The 19,059-nt window shown below is 40.6% G+C and overlaps 1 protein-coding gene across 1 annotated transcript in view; it reads right to left on the reverse strand.

The window, feature by feature from the left end:
• Positions 1-19,059, reverse strand: part of sorcs1 (sortilin-related VPS10 domain containing receptor 1) — a 253,520-nt gene that overhangs the window by 111,161 nt on the left and 123,300 nt on the right. The window contains exon 3 of the mRNA XM_083931517.1: positions 1,520-1,619. Coding sequence (XP_083787643.1) covers positions 1,520-1,619 — 100 coding nt within the window. The remainder of the gene's footprint in view (positions 1-1,519; positions 1,620-19,059) is intronic.

A 19,059-nucleotide genomic window follows, 5' to 3' on the forward strand; every position in this document is an offset into this window, starting at 1 on the left:
ACTTACGCACTGACCCGAGCAGCAATGTTCTCCCACAGGTCTCCCTCTCTTTCGCCGCTGCAGCGGTGTAAACCTGCTCAAACTCTGTATGAGCGCATTCATATTTACAGTTGCAGTGGGAGCGTAGCCCTTCGCTTCCCCGTTGCCATGGTGACTCGTCGAATCAGGGCTCCATTGATGCTGTCTTTTTTTACTTGTGGTGCACGCGCTTAACTCCAGGTCAAACTACTCTGAGTTGATCAACCTAACGCAAATCTGCTGTTCTGGAACCAAAAACTCAGAGTTTCCTATCTCAGAGTAGATCAACTCAGAGTTCAGGGTTAAACTCAGAGTTTTTTGAACCTGCTTTGTGAAACAGGCCCCAGGTATGTGACTCTGTTAACATTAAGGACCGCCTGCTTTGAAGAAGTAGCCTGTGTGCTCATTCACAGGCTTTCCACAACATCTGAGCCTGTAGGTCTGTGTATTTTGGCTGTTTTTGTATTTTTAAACATTATTATTTTGAAAGTATTTCTCATGTCACAGAAACCACAGAGAGTGACTCCTGTGTTCTGGATGTTATCAGACTGTTGGCGATGTGTCCGTTTGTTCCTTATTCAGCTGCAGATACACTCATCTAGAACTCTGGAGCTTTTCCACAGTTGCCTTTAAAAGGCCGCCCCAGGGCCCACCTGTGAATAATAAGGTTAATAAAATGGACCCAAATTCATGAATATGTAGGATATACTGCTACAGATATTCCAGTTATTTGGTTATAACATCAGCCGTTGATATTGACAAATCAGAGCAGCTGTGAAATGGATAAACATTTATTTTCTATAAATGCTTCACAATATAAGACCCCTTTGTTTTGTTATTCAAATGCCTTTATTGTGAAGCAGCAAAATAGGAAAATGGGGTTTCATCTGCAATAACTCAAGCGGTGAGCTGAACACAGAGAATTTTAAAATCTCTTTTCTTTCTGCTCTCCTGCACAAACCACGGCAAGTTAACACGGTTATTTATACGTTTAATAAAATACACCTGAAATTCGAGAACATATTACACACAAACACAGCCGTTTGTGAGCGAGAAAAGTTGGAAGTAGGAAATTGCTCAATGAGTCATCTCACGTCTCTGTAATAATGATTTCTTTGAGATAAGGGTAACAACTGAAATTCACACACAGCACAACATTAACAAAGATAAGTCTAAATTCAAAAATCAAGGTTATCTCCATATCCCAAACAGAAATGATGTATGCGTTGACTTATATACAGAGCAGGGTAGTGAAATCAGATCACAAGTGGACACTGAAGAGCATGTGGATAGGCTGGCTGCTGATGGTGAGAACAGACCGACTGAGAGCTATCCACTTGTGATGGGATCAATCAGATCGGATGTCCCAACCAAATGGAAACAGGGTCAGAGGGAGAGACAGAGAATCAAACAGAGAGTAATGAGTCATGCCTGTATTTGACTTTGCACACAAAATCAAAACAAGCATCAAATCCAAAGAACACAGAAGAAGAACATTTACCTTTCTCTTGTTGTTTGGGCTCACATACAAATAACTGAGTATTGTCTTTGCTCCCACTTTGTCATTCAGCTTCTGGTACGTTGCTCCGTAGTCAGTTGACCTGAAATTTAATCAGAAAGCTGTGATGAACACTTGATGAATTACTTGTTGCAATTAAAAGTCCCACGTGAATTCAGTGTGAGAGGGGAAAGAGCACTGACGTAATTAAGTCCCTTTTGTGCTCAACGCAGCAACATGAACCCCAGTGGGAGAACAGGGGGGCCACGTCATTACGGTCACTGTGATGTGACTTCAGATGCCTCACTTAAAATGCACACAACATCACATCTGTCACACTTGTATAAACCAAACGGAGTGCGTTAGAACAAGGCTGACACGTCTCCTGTTGTTTGCTACATGTGTAAAGGGGAAACTCCGGACTATCCATGGAACTGCACGCTTGGGATTTTTTTTCACTGACAGTTTTACCCAACTTTAGCCCTACTCGGATGAGATTAGTTTAATGTGGGGACGTGCGGTAAATAGTCTTGCCTCAGAATGTCTGTAATATAAATGGTCAATTCACACGGGATTAAGAAATCCCTGTATCCTGGCAGGTGGGGGAGGTGTTATTCCATTTATTATTATTTTTTCCCAAATTTCTTTATTGAGTTTTTGCAGACAGGCAAATAATAGCAGTTGCATGCTGAGTTGGAGCATCTGCTCCAAAAGGAAGAAAATTAAAAACAAAAAAACCCAACATGAATCCCACTATCCCCCCAACCACCCCAGGGTTACTCGATTTATGCACTACGTCAACTCCCTGTCGCCATTTACTTGGTGCTACGCTTCCTGATATCACAAAACTAAGGAAACAGGAAACTAAAGGACAGAATCTATCATGTAAAAAAAAGTGATGAAAGTGGTTTTTAAAGTGCCTCCATGATGCATATGTGGAAACTACATATTGACAGTATATGACGGTATAACAACATATGTTTTACAGAGGGTTGTATGTGGAAAGGACTAGCTTTACCTGAGGTATTTTTTCCAGACATTCTTAAAGAATAATTACTGACACGTACCCCACCTCCCGACATTAAACTAATCCCATTCAAATAGGGTTTTTGGGTAAAACCCACTTAGATTTTGCAAATTTGCTAAATATTAAAATGCCACTTCCATACCAGACTACAGAATAAAACATAACAGAACAAAGAACAACCATTGGTCGTAGTGCACCAACTAAGATTCATACACAGAGAATTCACACATTGGCACAGACACACAAGCACACACACCTAATTACTAACAGTAAACACAGTAATTTTTACTAGGTGGTGGCAGGTACTTAATGTTAAAACATTTACATAAAAATGTTTGTTACTTTGAGGTACAGGCTACCATTGAAGTATGGCAGTTAAAAAAGAAAATGTAAACTCGTTTCATACCATGGTCTGGTTGAATACTCGATTCTGATTGGCTGGGGGGGTGTAGGTTAAAAAGTGTTAATTTACACCTAGGAAAGATGTTCCTTCAAATTGCGTGATGACAGTTCAAACTGATTGTGCTGGCTCAAGCGCTAGAGGGTAACCGTGGTAACGGAGACTCAGCGTTATTTCACAGCAAGACATCAACAGCAGGACAGAAAAAACATTAGTGATTTTATCATTTATTTTAATTTATTTGGTGAGTTTGACAACTTTGAAGACTGGGATGCAGCAGAAGAAAAAGAGAAGAGAATATGAAAAGAAAAAGGAGAAGCGACACAAGGAGGTGACACCGGAGGAATTGAACGAATAAGAGCATGACAAGGACGAGATAAGCACAAAGAAAACCACAAAATGGGCAGTTAAAACATCAAGAGACTTCCTGGCTGACAAAAGCATGGACATCAACTTTGAAGCTACACTGCTGCTACTCTCAATGACGTTTTGGGATTGTTTTATGCGTCTGTCCAGTAGACCAAGGAAGGAGGAGACTACAGTGTTGCCACTTTGAGGAGTCTGAGAGCCAGTATCAACTGCCATTAAAGTGACGTCAACATCATTAGTGACACTGTGTTCAAGTCCAGTAATGCGGTTTTAAGGCGATACAGAAATGTTACAGAAAGAGTGGGAAGGACACCAGCCTCCACCATCCTGACATCACTGAGTCGGATCTTGAGAGAATCAGATGTTCATCTGCGCTGTCTCCCGACACGCCCCTCAGCCTCGTCAAAAAGGTGTGGTTTGACATCCAGCTGTGTTTTGCTCGGTGTGACAGGGAGGGGAGCGTGAGCTGACCATGACATCTTTCGTCATCCAAAGAGACGAACACGGCGGTGAATACGTCAGCTAAGCGCATAATCCTCAGACAAACAACCATAAAGATCCGAACGACCCACACAAGGAAAACCTACGAGGGTTCATGTTCGCTAGGCCTGGGGATCCTCTGTGTCCAGTAAACAGTTTTAAAAAGTACATCTCCAAGTATCCCCCAGATGCAAAATCGTTTTATCTCCACCCGAAAGTGCTCCATCATTGTGGCATCTGATGTGTGGTACTCCAGGGAGCTGATGGGTGTCAACTACCTGGGGAACCTGCTGAAAATCAGCTAAAAGGTCTGTACACTAGCTACATTTTAATAATAATGTAGCCGTATAACCCCTCTTCTGCCCTCATTAATGTAGCCTAAGTGTGTTTATTATTGTTTCTTTCAGGTGGGTGTGTCGCGCGTTTACACCAACCACAGTCTCCGGAGCACAGCTGTCAGTTGTCTCTCTGACGCCGGGCTGGAAACTCGCCAGATCATGTCGGTGACGGGGCCTCGTTGTGAGAGCAGCCTGCAGGCTCACTGGGCTCCGTCAGTACAGGACAGACGAGAATGGAGCAACATTTTGTCGTCTCCCACAAACTTTAAATCTCCGTCCATCAAATGCCGCGATGATGGACATGCCAGTATCGCTATCAAATTTTACAATTAATGGAAATGTTGCATTTCATTTTGAATAATATGTTAATAGTATGTGATGATTAGAATGAAAGGTTGACAGTATTTGCTGTAATCAAAACGATTTAGGAAACTATCTGTGAACTTAGATTCTTTGAAACAAAATTTCACGTTATCATCCTCTGGACACACACAAAGCGGTAAGTAGTGCATTGGCCTTCTGAAATTATACTTTATATCACTGAAAGTAAGGTTAAGCCATCATCTCACTTCCCATCACTGATCAACTGCTGCGGGCAGGTCGCTATGGCCACGTTGCTTGGCAACACCTGCATAAGGGAGATATTATATAGTTAGCTCGACTTGTAAAAATAAAAAAAAACTCTTATGATTTTAGAAACACATTAAAGTATTATTAATTTGTTAAATAGTTCTATCTTTTGTAGGTGACCAGTATAAGCGGGATAATGACCTTCGAGGTGTCCATTCACAGAAATCGGGCTTTGCGTCGGACAGTTCACACCTCTGTGTCGTCCGATTCATTTCTGTTAATGAACACCGCATCGGGCTTTATCCCTTACAAAACATTTGGATGTTATTAATATGAATCAAAATCACCATGAATTAGCAGCTGTATCGTTGCTGTCCTCATGAATGCCTTACTTAGTTTTTCATTACAATGTTAAACATAACGTTACCTATCTGTCTTTATATTTCTGTTTGAAGAAATGGGTCAGTCGTGTTTTGAACGTTGTTTGTTTTAACGTTGAACGCTAAAATGGAAGTGTTGCCTCCCTCAGTCTGAAGACCACGATAGCACCGTTTGCATGGGGGCCTGCAGATTGATGATAACTCCACAGTCATCTCCCTCATATGTAAAGTGCTTCCATACACTGTTGGTGCCTTTTTCATTAACGAGTCCGGACGAAGGGATTGCTGTAGCTTACTTCCACATGGGGTTTGTTATGCCATGTGAGTTCTACTTCTTCGTGACCTCATCCTACTGAATGCAAGTATGAATGGAACACTTGCTATACTGCCCCCATAAGTTCCAGAAGAGTCACTGCACCAAAACTTCTGGTGCTTTTAAAAAATAGGCATCGTCTGTATTTCACTATATTTTTTAAGTATCGGTTCTCGTGACATCCCTACTTCATAGAAAATACTCTACCTTCTGCCTGCATTTCTACTTCTGTGGGTATTCTGTAACATTGCAACTAGATACAACCCAAGCCTCTTAGGTGCAAAAACACGTGCACCAAACTGTGCATTTTCAGAAGAGCACCTGCTGTTTTCAGCGGAGGACAAAACACTCTGGTGGACATGGATTCTTAAGGCAGGACAAAGTACAACTTTATCATTCTTACTGGTAGATGAAGATTTGTGACCTGATAAATTCCCATCAAAGCTCTGGCTCAACTTCAACCTAGGCAGAGATCTAATGAGCCAGAATAACACCCATGTGGGTGTTCAGAGGCTTTAAACACCACAGAATAAAAAGAATGAACTTACACTTGCCAAGTTTAACACATCCAGTTTACAGGCAATTGCACTAATTTAAACAACTTAAATACAGAGAGATGACAGGACATTTGGGGCAGGTGAGGCTTTGCCTCAAGGTGAGGCTTTGCCCACCTGCTGGCAACAGAGAAAAAGTGGGGTTTTAGCGGTGCTGAGTAGCCTGACCTAATTATGAGTGCCACAGTGAATGCATTTGATAATTTTATTAACATGTTGGCATGAAAAACACATGTCAAGTACAAAACATATAGGCACTCTCATGGTCCTTTACTGCCTAGACTTTAAAATGACTAGTTCCGACCACCAAATTGTTCGTCTTGTTTTGTATTTTTTCTTTTGCGTACATGCAGCAATCCTGGCAGAACATGACGACATATTCATGATCAAACACAAGCCATCCACAACCCATCAGCCATTTGGCATTACATTTTCTTTTCTTCGTTTCTCTGTCAATATCCTTGTCCCCAGCCTCTTTCCTCTTCTCGCCCCCAGAAGTCTGTCCCCACCACCGCCGCATTTAGTTTATCTGAACTTTTAACTTTACTTTACTAACGTTAGCTAACTCCCTTCTCTTTAGTCACTTAGTTTAATCTGCACTTTTAACTTTAATAACTTTAGCTAACTCCCTCCTCTTTAGTCATTTAGTTTATCTGAACTTTTAACTTTACTTTACTAACGTTAGCTAACTCCCTTCTCTTTAGTCATTTAGTTTATCTGAACTTTTAACTTTACTTTACTAACGTTAGCTAACTCCCTTCTCTTTAGTCACTTAGTTTGATCTGCACTTTTAACTTTACTAACTTTAGCTAACTCCCTCCTCTTTAGTCATTTAGTTTATCTGAACTTTTAACTTTACTTTACTAACGTTAGCTAACTCCCTTCTCTTTAGTCACTTAGTTTAATCTAAACTTTTGACTTTACTAACTTTAGCTAACTCCCTCCTCTTTAGTCATTTAGTTTAATCTGAACTTTTGACTTTACTAGCTTTAGCTACCCCCCCCCCTCTTTAGTTATTTAGTTTAATCTGAACCTTTGACTTTACTTTACTAATATTAGCTAACTCCCTGCTCTTTAGTCATTTAGTTTCATCTTAACTTTTGACTTTACTTTACTAACGTTAGCTAACTCCCCCCTCTTTAGTGATTTAGTTTAATCTGAATTTTTGAGTTTACTAAAGCTGGCTAATTCCCTCCTCTTTAGTCATTTAGTTTGTCTTAACTTTTGACTTTACTAACGTTAGCTAACTCCCCCCTCTTTAGTTATTTAGTTTAATCTGAATATTTGAGTTTACTAACGTTAGCTAACTCCCTCCTCTTTAGTCATTCAGTTTAATCTGAATTTTTGACTTTACTTTACTTACATTAGCTAACTCCCTCCTCTTTAGTCATTTAGTTTCATCTGAACTTTTGACTTTACTTTACTAACGTAAGCAAACTCCCTCCTCTTTAGTCATTTAGTTTGTCTTAACTTTTGACTTCACTAACGTTAGCGAAGTCCCCCTCTTTAGTTATTTAGTTTAATCTGAATTTTTGAGTTTACTAACGTTAGCTAACTCCGTCCTCTTTAGTCATTTAGTTTAATCTGAACTTTTGACTTTACTTTACTAGCATTAGCTAACTCCCTCCTCTTTAGTCATTTAGTTTAATCTGAACTTTTGACTTTACTTTACTAACGTTAGCTAACTCCCTCCTTTTTAGTCATTTAGTCTAATCTGAATTTTTGACTTTACTTTACTAAAGTACGCTCACTCCCTCCTTTTTAGTCATTTAGTTTAATCTGAATTTTTGACTTTACTTTACTAACATTAGCTAACTCCCTCCTCTTTAGTCATTTAGTTTAATCTGAACTTTTGACTTTACTTTACTTATGTTAGCTAACTCCCTCCTGTTTAGTCATTTAGTTTAATCAGATTTTTTTACTTTACTTTACCAACGTTAGCTAACTCCCTCCTCTTTAGTCATTTAGTTGAATCTGAACTTTTGACTTTACTTTACTAACAGTAGCTAACTCCCTCCACTTTCTATTTATTTTTTACAATGGGCATATGAAACGTCATTACGTAGCATTACATCACAGCGTTCATGGAAAATGTAGGAAGTACCGCAAAAGGGAAAAATGACGGAGAACAGCGGCTTGTGTAATACATGTAATGCCTCATATTCTACAACACCCGCCAAACTGGCTAGTAAGTTATTATTAACACAACATTTGGCGGGTGTTAATTTAGAACACTGTTTACATACCATATATTCAGAATTAAGGGTGCGATGAGACCCTCAGCTCACGAGACCAGACATGATATTGAGTCCACGAGAACGAGAAGAGATTTTTACACTATTTTAAAATGTCAGTATTTTCTTCACAGGGGGGTTGATTTTAGCAGAGGGCTGTGGTGGTGCTGCAGGTGTCTTTGCATAGTACAACAGCAGTAAGCTGCCGACAGAGCCCGTTAGATATGGAGGCTTCGGGTCCATCAGTAACAGAAACTGTGATTATAACTTGTAGCCTGATGTTAAAGAAGATGGTGACATCTGGTCACAGTCTGGAGCCCTGTGTGTGCTTCAAGATTCTGAAGACTAGTAGAAAGGTATGACACAGGAATAGTGAAATGTTGTGTGCACTATTAGAAGCAGCGCAGCTCCAGTTCCACTAAGCGATTCACTTGAATGACCCAATCGACCAAGAAAACGGCAATTGAAGCAGAAAAGCGACACGTTTGCAGGTATGTAAAATTTAAAATCAGTGGCTAGAAAAGTTAGTTTTTTTTTGTGGTTGGTTTGAGAGGTCACAATGTAAAGTGTCCTGAGTGTGGGGAAACAACAGCACACAGGCCAAAGGCCTATGGCAATGACAGTGGATGGTGTCTTTGAACAAAGATAAGAGTGATCCTGAAGATACTCACTAATGTAACAGGAGAGGAGAGATAAGATCCAAAGTATGATAGAGCACCAGGATAGCAGACAGAAAACTTTAGTATCTGCTTCGACGCCAAGTGCCTCTTCATCAGTCAAACAGAAAGAATCACAGTCTCTGAAATATCTTGTTATCTTACGAAACAATATTTAGTACAAAAAAAACAACATTGTATTGATTTTGTTTGGTCTATTGACCCTAAAATTGTTTTGTTGATAATCTAGAAATGTAGCTCAATCTATTTATGCTATATGAGCCCCTTATTTATCTGACTAACCTATTCTATGTCTAACTGAGATCAAAGTTATTATATCTGTGTCATCTCCAAACAATTTAAAGATGTAATTAGTGATCTTATGTCACATAAATCTACTTGTTTCTCTACTGCACTACGGTTTAATGTTCTCACCCATTTTCCCAATCCATCCCCAATTTTAGACTCTATGCGTTCCTTTGTAGGGGATTGTTATTTATTATATTTGCTGCTATTTAAAGAGCTTCTGATACATTTGATTGATTTGTTACCTCTATACACTTTATGTGGTTACCTATGCAATATCTTCATCTTTATATTTTGGTATTATTGTACATGCTGCTCATTATTTTCTCATTACTGGAGTGATATTTGAATGTCTAATTTATATATCTTCAAATCATTTTAATCATTATTTTTTTGTAATATGTTTATTTTGCCGATAGGAATTCTTTTCCAGCTATTGCTGCATCATTCCCAGATTAGGGGGAGGTTATTTAAAAAGAGTCTTTGTTCTGTTTGTTTCTGATGAAGAAGCACTTGGCCTAGAAATGTTGGTCTGATAATAAAGTTTTCTGCCTGCTATCCGTGTGCTCCATCATATTTTAGATAGGATCTCCTAAGTCTCTCCTGTTAGATTGCCCTGCTGTGAGATCACCTGTCAGCTGTGCCACTTCTTCTGAAGCATGTGTAACTCTCCTTTCAGAAGATATTCACTGAGGTACAGTGGACTGCTGTTTCAACATGTTTTACTGTGAACAGTGTCCACTGTGTTCACAGGATGTCACATTTCTTTCACATTCTCACTACTCTAACTTTTATATCGTGTCAAGGACCTCTGAATATATAAACATTAGGTCATGAGCCAGCCATAAGGATTTCCCTTCAAGGACTTCCACCTGAAAACATTTTGGTTGTTAGATATGATTAAGACCAGAATTCTATCCTGTCTTAAGGTCTTGACCTAACACGCGTTCATAGTACTATCCAAGCCAGAATAGTCATTGTACTGCTTTCCTGTGATTGTAAAAGGTTCAGGTTGTTTGTTTTGTTGGACCGACGTTTGGACCTGGAACTAGTATTTTGAAAGGGTGTTTCATCAGACTTAAAGACAGGATAGCTGTCATCCACAGTTAAGAAGTGTGGAGGAGGTGAAACCTCTGTGCACCTGCCTCTTTGCACAGACTTGTTTAAATGAGTGCTGCAGCGGCCGGGTTGGATTCTGACCTGAGGTCCTTTGCTGCATGCTCCCTCTATATCTCCTATTTACATGCAAAAATCCCCCCCCCCCCACACACACACAGTGGTGCGCTGCTGTATCACTGATCAGCTGATCACCGCCGATCTAAACCCATTCAGAGTGATACGTCACCTCCGGAGTCTCATAAATCCCTCTGGGGCCTTTTTTTTTGTAATGGAAACACACCGAGTGAACAGCAATTCGAGGGGGCGTGCCCTGAGCTGCCACATTTTACCCAAATGGAAACACACCTTATGGCTCACATTGGCCTAACTTCTCACACAGTGAAAATAAACTATTCCCCATTTTTCTGGGGACCCTCTGGAACTCCCTCAAGGACCCCTGGTTGAGAACAACTCGTAACCTGACAGAATACAGATAAAACACACCAGTTTAGATGCACACAAAGGTTTGTGTGATTCATCTGCCTGCAGCAGCCTGAGGCTGATTGTCCACACGTATAATGATGGATCATTGTGTGTGAATTTCAGTTTTCAAATTAGAGGCTGCAGATGCTCTACACATATCTGTCGTGCTGTCATTTTAATGAGCTCTCCAGTCTTTCATAAAGATTAAAAGCAGCTGTGGAGGACAGATACTGCTAACAATCACTCATTAATCAGTGTGCACTAAATGGTTATAGAAATACTGAATAAAAAGGTTTAATGAAGGTGTAGCTTCATGCATAAGTACGATTTTTGTCTTTAATCTGATGCAGAAGATGTGTTTTTAAAACTGTAACTTTGTTCTAAGACACTATAACATAATTACTTGAGAAGAGTCAGCTCAAGCATCTAATGAAATACAAAAATACAAATAATTTCAATTGTGCGTAGGTGGTGCATAATTAGCACTCAACAAAAAAAGACATGAACTCTGAGAGCAGCTATGATTGGAGTATGATATAATTGATATTACTCTGTCACATTTTTTCTTTATCTCTTTACCACAAACATCTTCTATCCTAACACATTCAACTTTCATCTACTGTATTTTAACATGACTACTGGCCATAATTCTCTATTCTGGCTCCACTTTAGGCCACCTTCAGGGTTTTATTCAGGACATTCACCTTGGGACTGGAGACGTGAGTCTTGTCTAACATGAAGGGTAAGCAGAGACATGAGAAGAGGGATAAGCCAAAGAGTTCTACAGTTAAATCAAGACCAGCTTTGAAATCGTGCTAAAATTTTGAAACGTTGGTCAAAGTGCTAATTCAAAATTTGTGTTTGGTCGAAATTTAGCATTTCAAATTGTGTCTGAAAGTTGGAGCCACTTATCTGGGCTGTCAGGTCTTTTATTTTATTGATTTTTAACAGTCTGAGGCTCAATCAGCTCAGTGAGCTATTCTAATTTCACATGAAGATAGAGAAAGCATGCAAATCTTAAAAATGCAGCAAAGACACTGCAGAATGCCCTGTGTGACTTCAAATGAAGCAATCACTCACTGATCGACTGATGTCCCCCCCCCACCTTCTTTCTGTGTAGCTGTTAAATCCAGACTAAAGTCCTTGTTTGAAGGTTTTTTGAGTTTACTGAGAACTTCACACTTGAGGTATACAAACAAGTATGAATATACAGAAATATTCATGGCACACTGACCATTTTGTCTCATTTACTAGCCCTTTGAGATTTTTCAGTGATCTGCTGAATCATGTCACATTTAAATAACAGAAAGATGGAATTTACATAATTTTACATTGAATTTCCTAAAAAATATGCATTTTGTTTTGGCCAAGAGGCTGGATAGACAATTATGAATACAGCTGTTGCCTCTCTATAACCTGAGCCCGTATTTCCAAACATGTTATCTTCCCACTAAGAGGACTCTTCATAAAGCTGCTGACACCAACTTTACTGAGGAACTGGGAGAAGTCTTAAACTAAGAGAGAGGGCGGGATTGACCCCGGTGCAATAGATGATATCATGTTTCATCACACTGTGATTGCTTGTTTTGGTCTTGGGCTGATTTGGGTGTCTGTCAGTGAAATCTTAATAGAAATACTGTTGGAAGTATGTTTTCATAACCAAATAAAAATTAACAATAGAAACAATTGAACATGAAACAAAGAGTAATAAAGACTACTGACTATTCCAGTATACGTGCAGCTTATTGTCAGCCTCTTCCATGTCTGACAGCCCGTTAACAATCAGCAGGTATCCATGGAAGAAGCCTTTAATGATCACACTAAAATAACCATGACGATAGTGAGAGGTGCAAACAACAACAGCTTTTAATTCTTGTTCAACTTGTGCCTGAAAGGAAGGACAGTATTAAAGGAAAATTCAGAGTCAGGATAACTGCAAAAGATAAAAGAAGAAGTGATACCATCTTAAAAGCTCACTATCATTGAAGGTTTCTAAAATGTTGAGTCGATTATGGGGCAGATTACCGGCAGCAGCCATTATACGATTGTTTGTGATTTAGTGACTTGGAGTCCTGAATACTACTATTTAGGAGCTGAGTTTAGAGCTAACTGACTTGTTTACGATCTATTCTAGATACTGGCTGTTTGCTGTGACTGCTGGGTCTTTGTGTTCCTTTAAAGATATCCTGTCTTTTGAACTTTATAAAGTTACTGTCTTCATCCCACTTTTTCTTTTCTCCTTCCCCTTCTTATTTTCCTTGGCACATCAGCTAGAGATGTATACCGGTGCAGACACCACATACTGGACCGGAGTGTGGAACAACTAGAGCGCGTGCAGTAGGTGCTTTTTTTGGGCTTCGCCCAACAGTCCTTCCAGCCCCTGATGGGCATGGGTAGATGAAGACATTTTTATCAGATGGACTGAAGAGGACACTCGTGGACATGGACAGTCCTAAAATTACGACTGACAACCATTTTTTAAAAAGAGTTTCTCTTAAATCAGCAAGTTAGGAGCTACTTACTGCACAGCCTAAAGTGGTTTTGTGAATACGGGTTGTGGCATTTTATTCGTTACAGGCTGGTTCCATGATGAGCAAATGCATTGACACAAGGTGGACCCTGCTGGGTAAGTCCAGTATCATTTCTATAATTAATTAGAAACCGTCAACACCCAGGACCGTGGGACAATGACATCATCAGGCCAATGATCGGCTCCTCAAAGGCCCCTATCACAGAATCACTTGATTTAGGGGCCAATGACTTATTTTTAGTGTCACAGCAACTTTCAACATGGACCAATAAAATGGCCCTGCCCCAGCAGACGAAACCCCCAGGATGATGGAAGTTACATTAAATGGAAAATGACAGCTTCTCAAGGACGATGATTTTGAGTGAAACTTGTCCGCCTTGCTGGCTTTTGAAAGGCTATTCAGTGGTTATGTGTGGCTGTAAAATGCAGCTCTGACCACCCTGCTGGGATTTCATCCATTGTGAGGCTGCTGGCTTCACAGGGGCTGAAGGTGAGCCAATGCTTTTGAATGTCCACATGTTGGATTAGACAAGGGGGCAGGTAATGAAACATTGTAAGAGGACACAATAAGGATATCAGTCATATTACACTGATACTGCTCAGTAAGGGGAAATTGATTCTGAATAGGCTGGAGGACGATTGAGCTATTCCCATTATATCTTGAAACATACTCTCTCACACACACATACACAGACTCAATCAAAAGCCTTAAACCCCCTTTCTACTTTCACTGAGATAGATTAGAATTATGTCTATAGTCACTTATTAACAAGCTTATTAGATAGTTTCAATTTGAATTTCCAGAGTCTACTTTACAATGATATGCAGTTACTACACAGCCTTTATGATCTCTGCGGGGGGTTGATTAATCATGGTTTAGGATGGGGGCTGCATGCATCTCGGGATAGTTAACATGAGGTCACATCAACAGCACTGCTTGAGACAGGATGAATTTATGAAACCTTCAGCGAGCTCAGACAGTGTATCTTCTGAGTAGCAGGCTAAATCATTCCCCTCCCTCCCTCCCCCAACATCCGCAATCTCTTTGCAATTCCTGCCCTTCAGGTTAGGTGGCAGACATCCACTCTTAAAGCTTCACTTAATGGCAGCGGGGAGAGGGAGGGAGGGGCTAGCAGGGGGCTTAAGCTCCCATAGAATCTAAACTAAACTATGCAGGTGCACCTGGCTTTTACAGGGAATGGGACATGACATCTTGACTGGTTTAATTCATGTTACACCAAAAACACAGCCATGATGTATAAAGAGAAAAAATATACAACTCCTTTGCCCTGTTCATCTCCCTTTGTGCCCAGATTATGCTCCGTCTAACTAGCAGAAGTGGAGCTGGACACACTCTCAATGAACTTGTGCCATGTGCTCAAGTCTATTACTAACGTCATATGATCACTAACCCGGTCCACTCGCCGTCGAAAAGAGCCCCGCCCGAGACAAGAAGCGGTGCGATGACTGTTACTTGTCATCTCACAGAACAGATATGTTTCCATTTTATTAAGTGGATCGACTCACACCCGAGTTTTCTCTTAAGAATATGAACCGTATCCACACTGATCAGATCAGTCTGTGTGTCACCTGCTGCCTCTGTCACTGCTCAGGGCAGAGAAATAGAGTCAATGAATCAGTTAAGCACTGTTGATTTCTCCCTATAGAGCCGACATGTAAACTTTTTTGGTTTGGTAAATTTCTGCTGTCACTCGGCTCGGGAGCTTGTCACATACGGAGACTTCGGGTCCGTCAGGTCCTGACACTGTCACTATAACTTGTAGCCTGATGTCAAAGAAGCTGCTGTAGCTCACGTGTTACATGTCTGTGTTACTGTGCTGACGACACTATCCTCTTACACTGCTTACAATATGTTCCTGTCTTATCTGTCACTCTGTTTCTGTTTAGCCACTTACATATTAATATGGTGAGACATCTGGTAGCACATGTGCGACTAGACTGAAATTCAGTTGCACACTCAAATTTTGGACGCAGTCTGGAGCCCTGGTGAAGAGATAAGACCATGGATGTATGAAGAGAATACTGGTCACAGTGTTCAAGGTGTAGCCCTGTTCATTCCTACGAAAGCTGCTCAGTGGGGCATCGAGCCAAAGAAGTTCAATTGCTGCATCTAAAAACACCCGGAGGACTGACACGAGTTTCATCATATGCTTCCACACTATTGGGTAGGGGTGTGTGATACTGCAACATCGGGTATGGATCCGATACCAAGTAAATTCAGGGCCAGTATTGCAGATACCAATACTTTTTACATAGAAAGCAGCTTATCTACTTTCCTTTGGGGGGAGCAATGCGTCATAATTTATGAAGTGAATGCATCATCAATATGCAAATTTGAATGAATTGCAGCTCGGAGTAATCTTTTGAGTGTGTTTTTATGTGTTTATATAAATTTGTGGTGTTGCCCCAGTAGTAGTGTTGGGCAAATGAGGCTTCATGAACCACTATCCTTATTTTCTGAGCCCATTGGATGGAGCTCTTGGTTTAAAGAAAAAGGCTCAATGAACGGTAATCCTGTGAACTTTCAACCCTTTGTTGAACAGAGAGCTCCATCTAGTGGACTCAGAAAATAAAGAAAATGATTCATTTAGCTGAATGAAGCTTCATTTGCCCATCACTACCCAGTAGCATATTTGATTCCTTCTAACATTACAGCTTGCATTATTTTGGTCTGCAGCTGACGCCTCTTTTCCTCTCTGCCATCATGCAACCAGCAGTGCACTCAACTCACAGCAGAGCAGGGGGGGAGGGGGAGGAGCGAAGTGAGAGGAGCTGTGTTTGGAGGACCACTATGATGTGACAGGAGATGTGTGCTGAATGTAAACAAGAGAAACGGAAACTTAAGTATTGCTCTAATCACGCAAGTACTGATCAATACTGATACCAACGTTGGCATCAATACTATTGATATTTTAGATCGATCCACCCACCCCTACTGTTGGGCCCAAAGAGCAGGCGCACCAAAGACTTGACCCAGCTGAGCCTGCTGCTTAAGGTTTAACCTTCTGCTAACGTGAATAGACGTTTCAAATGTCATCTGACTGACCAAGGGATTGTAATTCCACTGTTTGGCCAATATATCAAATTGGCTTTAAAGTCCGACGCACTTCCTGGGGGCCTGTGCAAACTGTGTAGTCTATGGCCAACTGTCACACAGTTATTAGCTAATAAGCCAGCCATGCTGTGTAAATTATTTTGCCGGGCGAGTTGTCTAATATTTTATTGGTAGAATCTAGCGATCACAACGTAAGAAGTTTGGAGCTCTGACCTGACTGTCTGAGCTTTGCTCCTGATGTGTGGATTCTGAGAGGGCAGTCAAACCATTTCAGCTTGCAAAATTATTGCTGGTCAAGATGATTGTTCACAGCGGGCCAAAATGACTCAGGACACAGGGAAATGTCCTGGGGTCCGTTTCACAAAGCAGGTTTAGTGAAAACTCTGAGTTTGTTAACCCTGAAATGAGGGAAACTCTGAGTTTTCCGTTTCACAAAGGGAGGTAACTCAAACCAGAGACAGAGGGGTAACTCTAGCCTGTTTCACAAAGAGAGGTAACTTAACCTCTCGGTCGGTTACCATGGTAACATGCTCTCTGAAACTAACCTGGTCGGGACCAAGTTTTTCTCAGAAAACCTTGAGTTTCTCTCTGTCTCCGCCCTCTTTCAGCCACACACGGTGTTTGATTTCCTCTGGTGTTGGGCAAATGAGGCTTCATGAACCACTTTCCTTATTTTCTGAGCCCACTGGATGGAGCTCTTGGTTTAAAGAAAAAGGCTCAATGAACGGTAATCCTGTGAACTTTCAACCCTTTGTTGAACAGAGAGCTCCATCTAGTGGACTCAGAAAATAAAGAAAATGATTCATTTAGCTGAATGAAGCTTCATTTGCCCATCACTAATTTCCTCATTCATTCAGTCAGCGGGCGAGTTTTGGTTCAGTATAGTTCCGTCTGTTTTTTCAGAAAATCATTGCAAAAATCCGACATTAGAAGTTATATTAGGTGGCAACTATTTCACTACCATGGCATGTCCTTTTGATAACGATCCCGTGGATGAAGGATATGATTTTCAAACTATTGATTATAGATGTTCTTGCATTTCCAGGCAATTCCCTTTTTGAGCGGTACCGTTTCATATCACAGCAGATATTGTGTGTTGCGCTGCGTTTTTTTGCAAATGGGAGTTTTTTATACAACATATAAAACAGCCACTTACGGTAATATTTACTTTACAATGTAAAACATGCTCAAAATGAGGCGTCACCATGAGATTGTGCCGATGTTTTACCTGTTTGAACAATGTTTTTATGTTTCATCTTAAGCTGCTGCCAAGTGCGCTTCTCCCCCGTTTGAAGCACCTAAGTTAAATAAATTAATAGGCTACCACTCAAGCAGTTCCCCCTGTGATATTACTGTGATTGCAACAGGACTACATTTAAACTTGCGCACTGACCCGAGCAGCAATGTCCTCCCGCACGTCTCCCTCTCTTTTGCTGCTGCAGCGGTGTTACACTTTCGGCGAAAAACATGCTCAAACTCTCCGTATGAGTGCATTAATACAATAATTGCACAATAATTTCCATCGGGATAAATAAAGCTTCTTGAATCTTGAATCTTGAATCTTAATATTTACAGTTCCAGTTGTAGCGTAGCCCTCCCCTTCCCCGTTGCTATGGTGACTCGTCGAATCAGGGCTCCATTGATGCTGTCTTTTTTTACTTGTGGTGCACGCGCTTAACTCCAGGTAAAACTACTCTGATCAACCTAACGCAAATCTACTGTTCTGGAACTGAAAACTCAGAGTTTCCTATCTCAGAGTAGATCAACTCAGAGTTCAGGACTATACTCAGAGTTTGTTGAACCTGCTTTGTGAAACGGACCCCTGGTGCTCACATGTTATCCACAAGTAGGTCTGGTTATTTCCAAATGTGTTGCAATAGCCTAGTAAGCTAAAGGTCAGTAATACAACTTTAACCTTGGTTATTTTGTCAGGTTCAGTTCTCAGATCTGACAGTATCAATTGGGTTGGGCCTGGTACTGGGCCAGTTCAAGTGTTAGTGTTGGGCCACACAGGTGATTATAAATTGATACAAATAAAAGAAGTAAAAACTGAGAAAAAAACACTAGTATTAAAGCTAACCAGTACGAGATATTTTGCTAAATTTGGCATAAAGCAATGACAGGTTGACAGCATGCTCACATTGCGCCACGTGATTTCTAGGTATAAAGGTTTCAAGCTGTTACCTCATGCTGCTATTCAGGGCCACAACAGGCAGAGATGCCTCTATAGCTTCACACTCCCCCCAGGAATGCTGGATTTCTGGCAGACCTATTCGTTATTATAATGCAGTTATGAGTTGCTTAACTTTCTTTGCTGCTCCGTCTATTTTCCTGGCTGCAAATTACCAACTAACATTCTACACCGTGCTGTTCTCTCTCTCAAACTGTACATCATATGTTCATTTATTATTGTCGTTCTGACAATCCGTCTTCTTATCCATAAGCATCTTTAATCATCCATTTTAATAACTTAAATGAAACATCAGTAGCACATGAACTGTTGCGAGGGTGATGTGGCACCTGCATCAGAGACACTTCTACAGAGCCTCTACACTCAATAATGCTACATTTATCAATGCATTTCAGGCAGGCAGAAATAGTAGGGCAAAAACTATTTTGGACAGATGCAGGACCAGAAAATGACACAATTTTACAATATGACATAATGCGCTATTTCACATTTTCCAAACAATTTAACAGGTGATAATATGACTGGGCACACGTTCTCC

This window comes from Echiichthys vipera (genome assembly GCF_963691815.1).
Source record: "Echiichthys vipera genome assembly, chromosome: 2".
Taxonomy (NCBI): Eukaryota; Metazoa; Chordata; class Actinopteri; order Perciformes; family Trachinidae; genus Echiichthys; species Echiichthys vipera.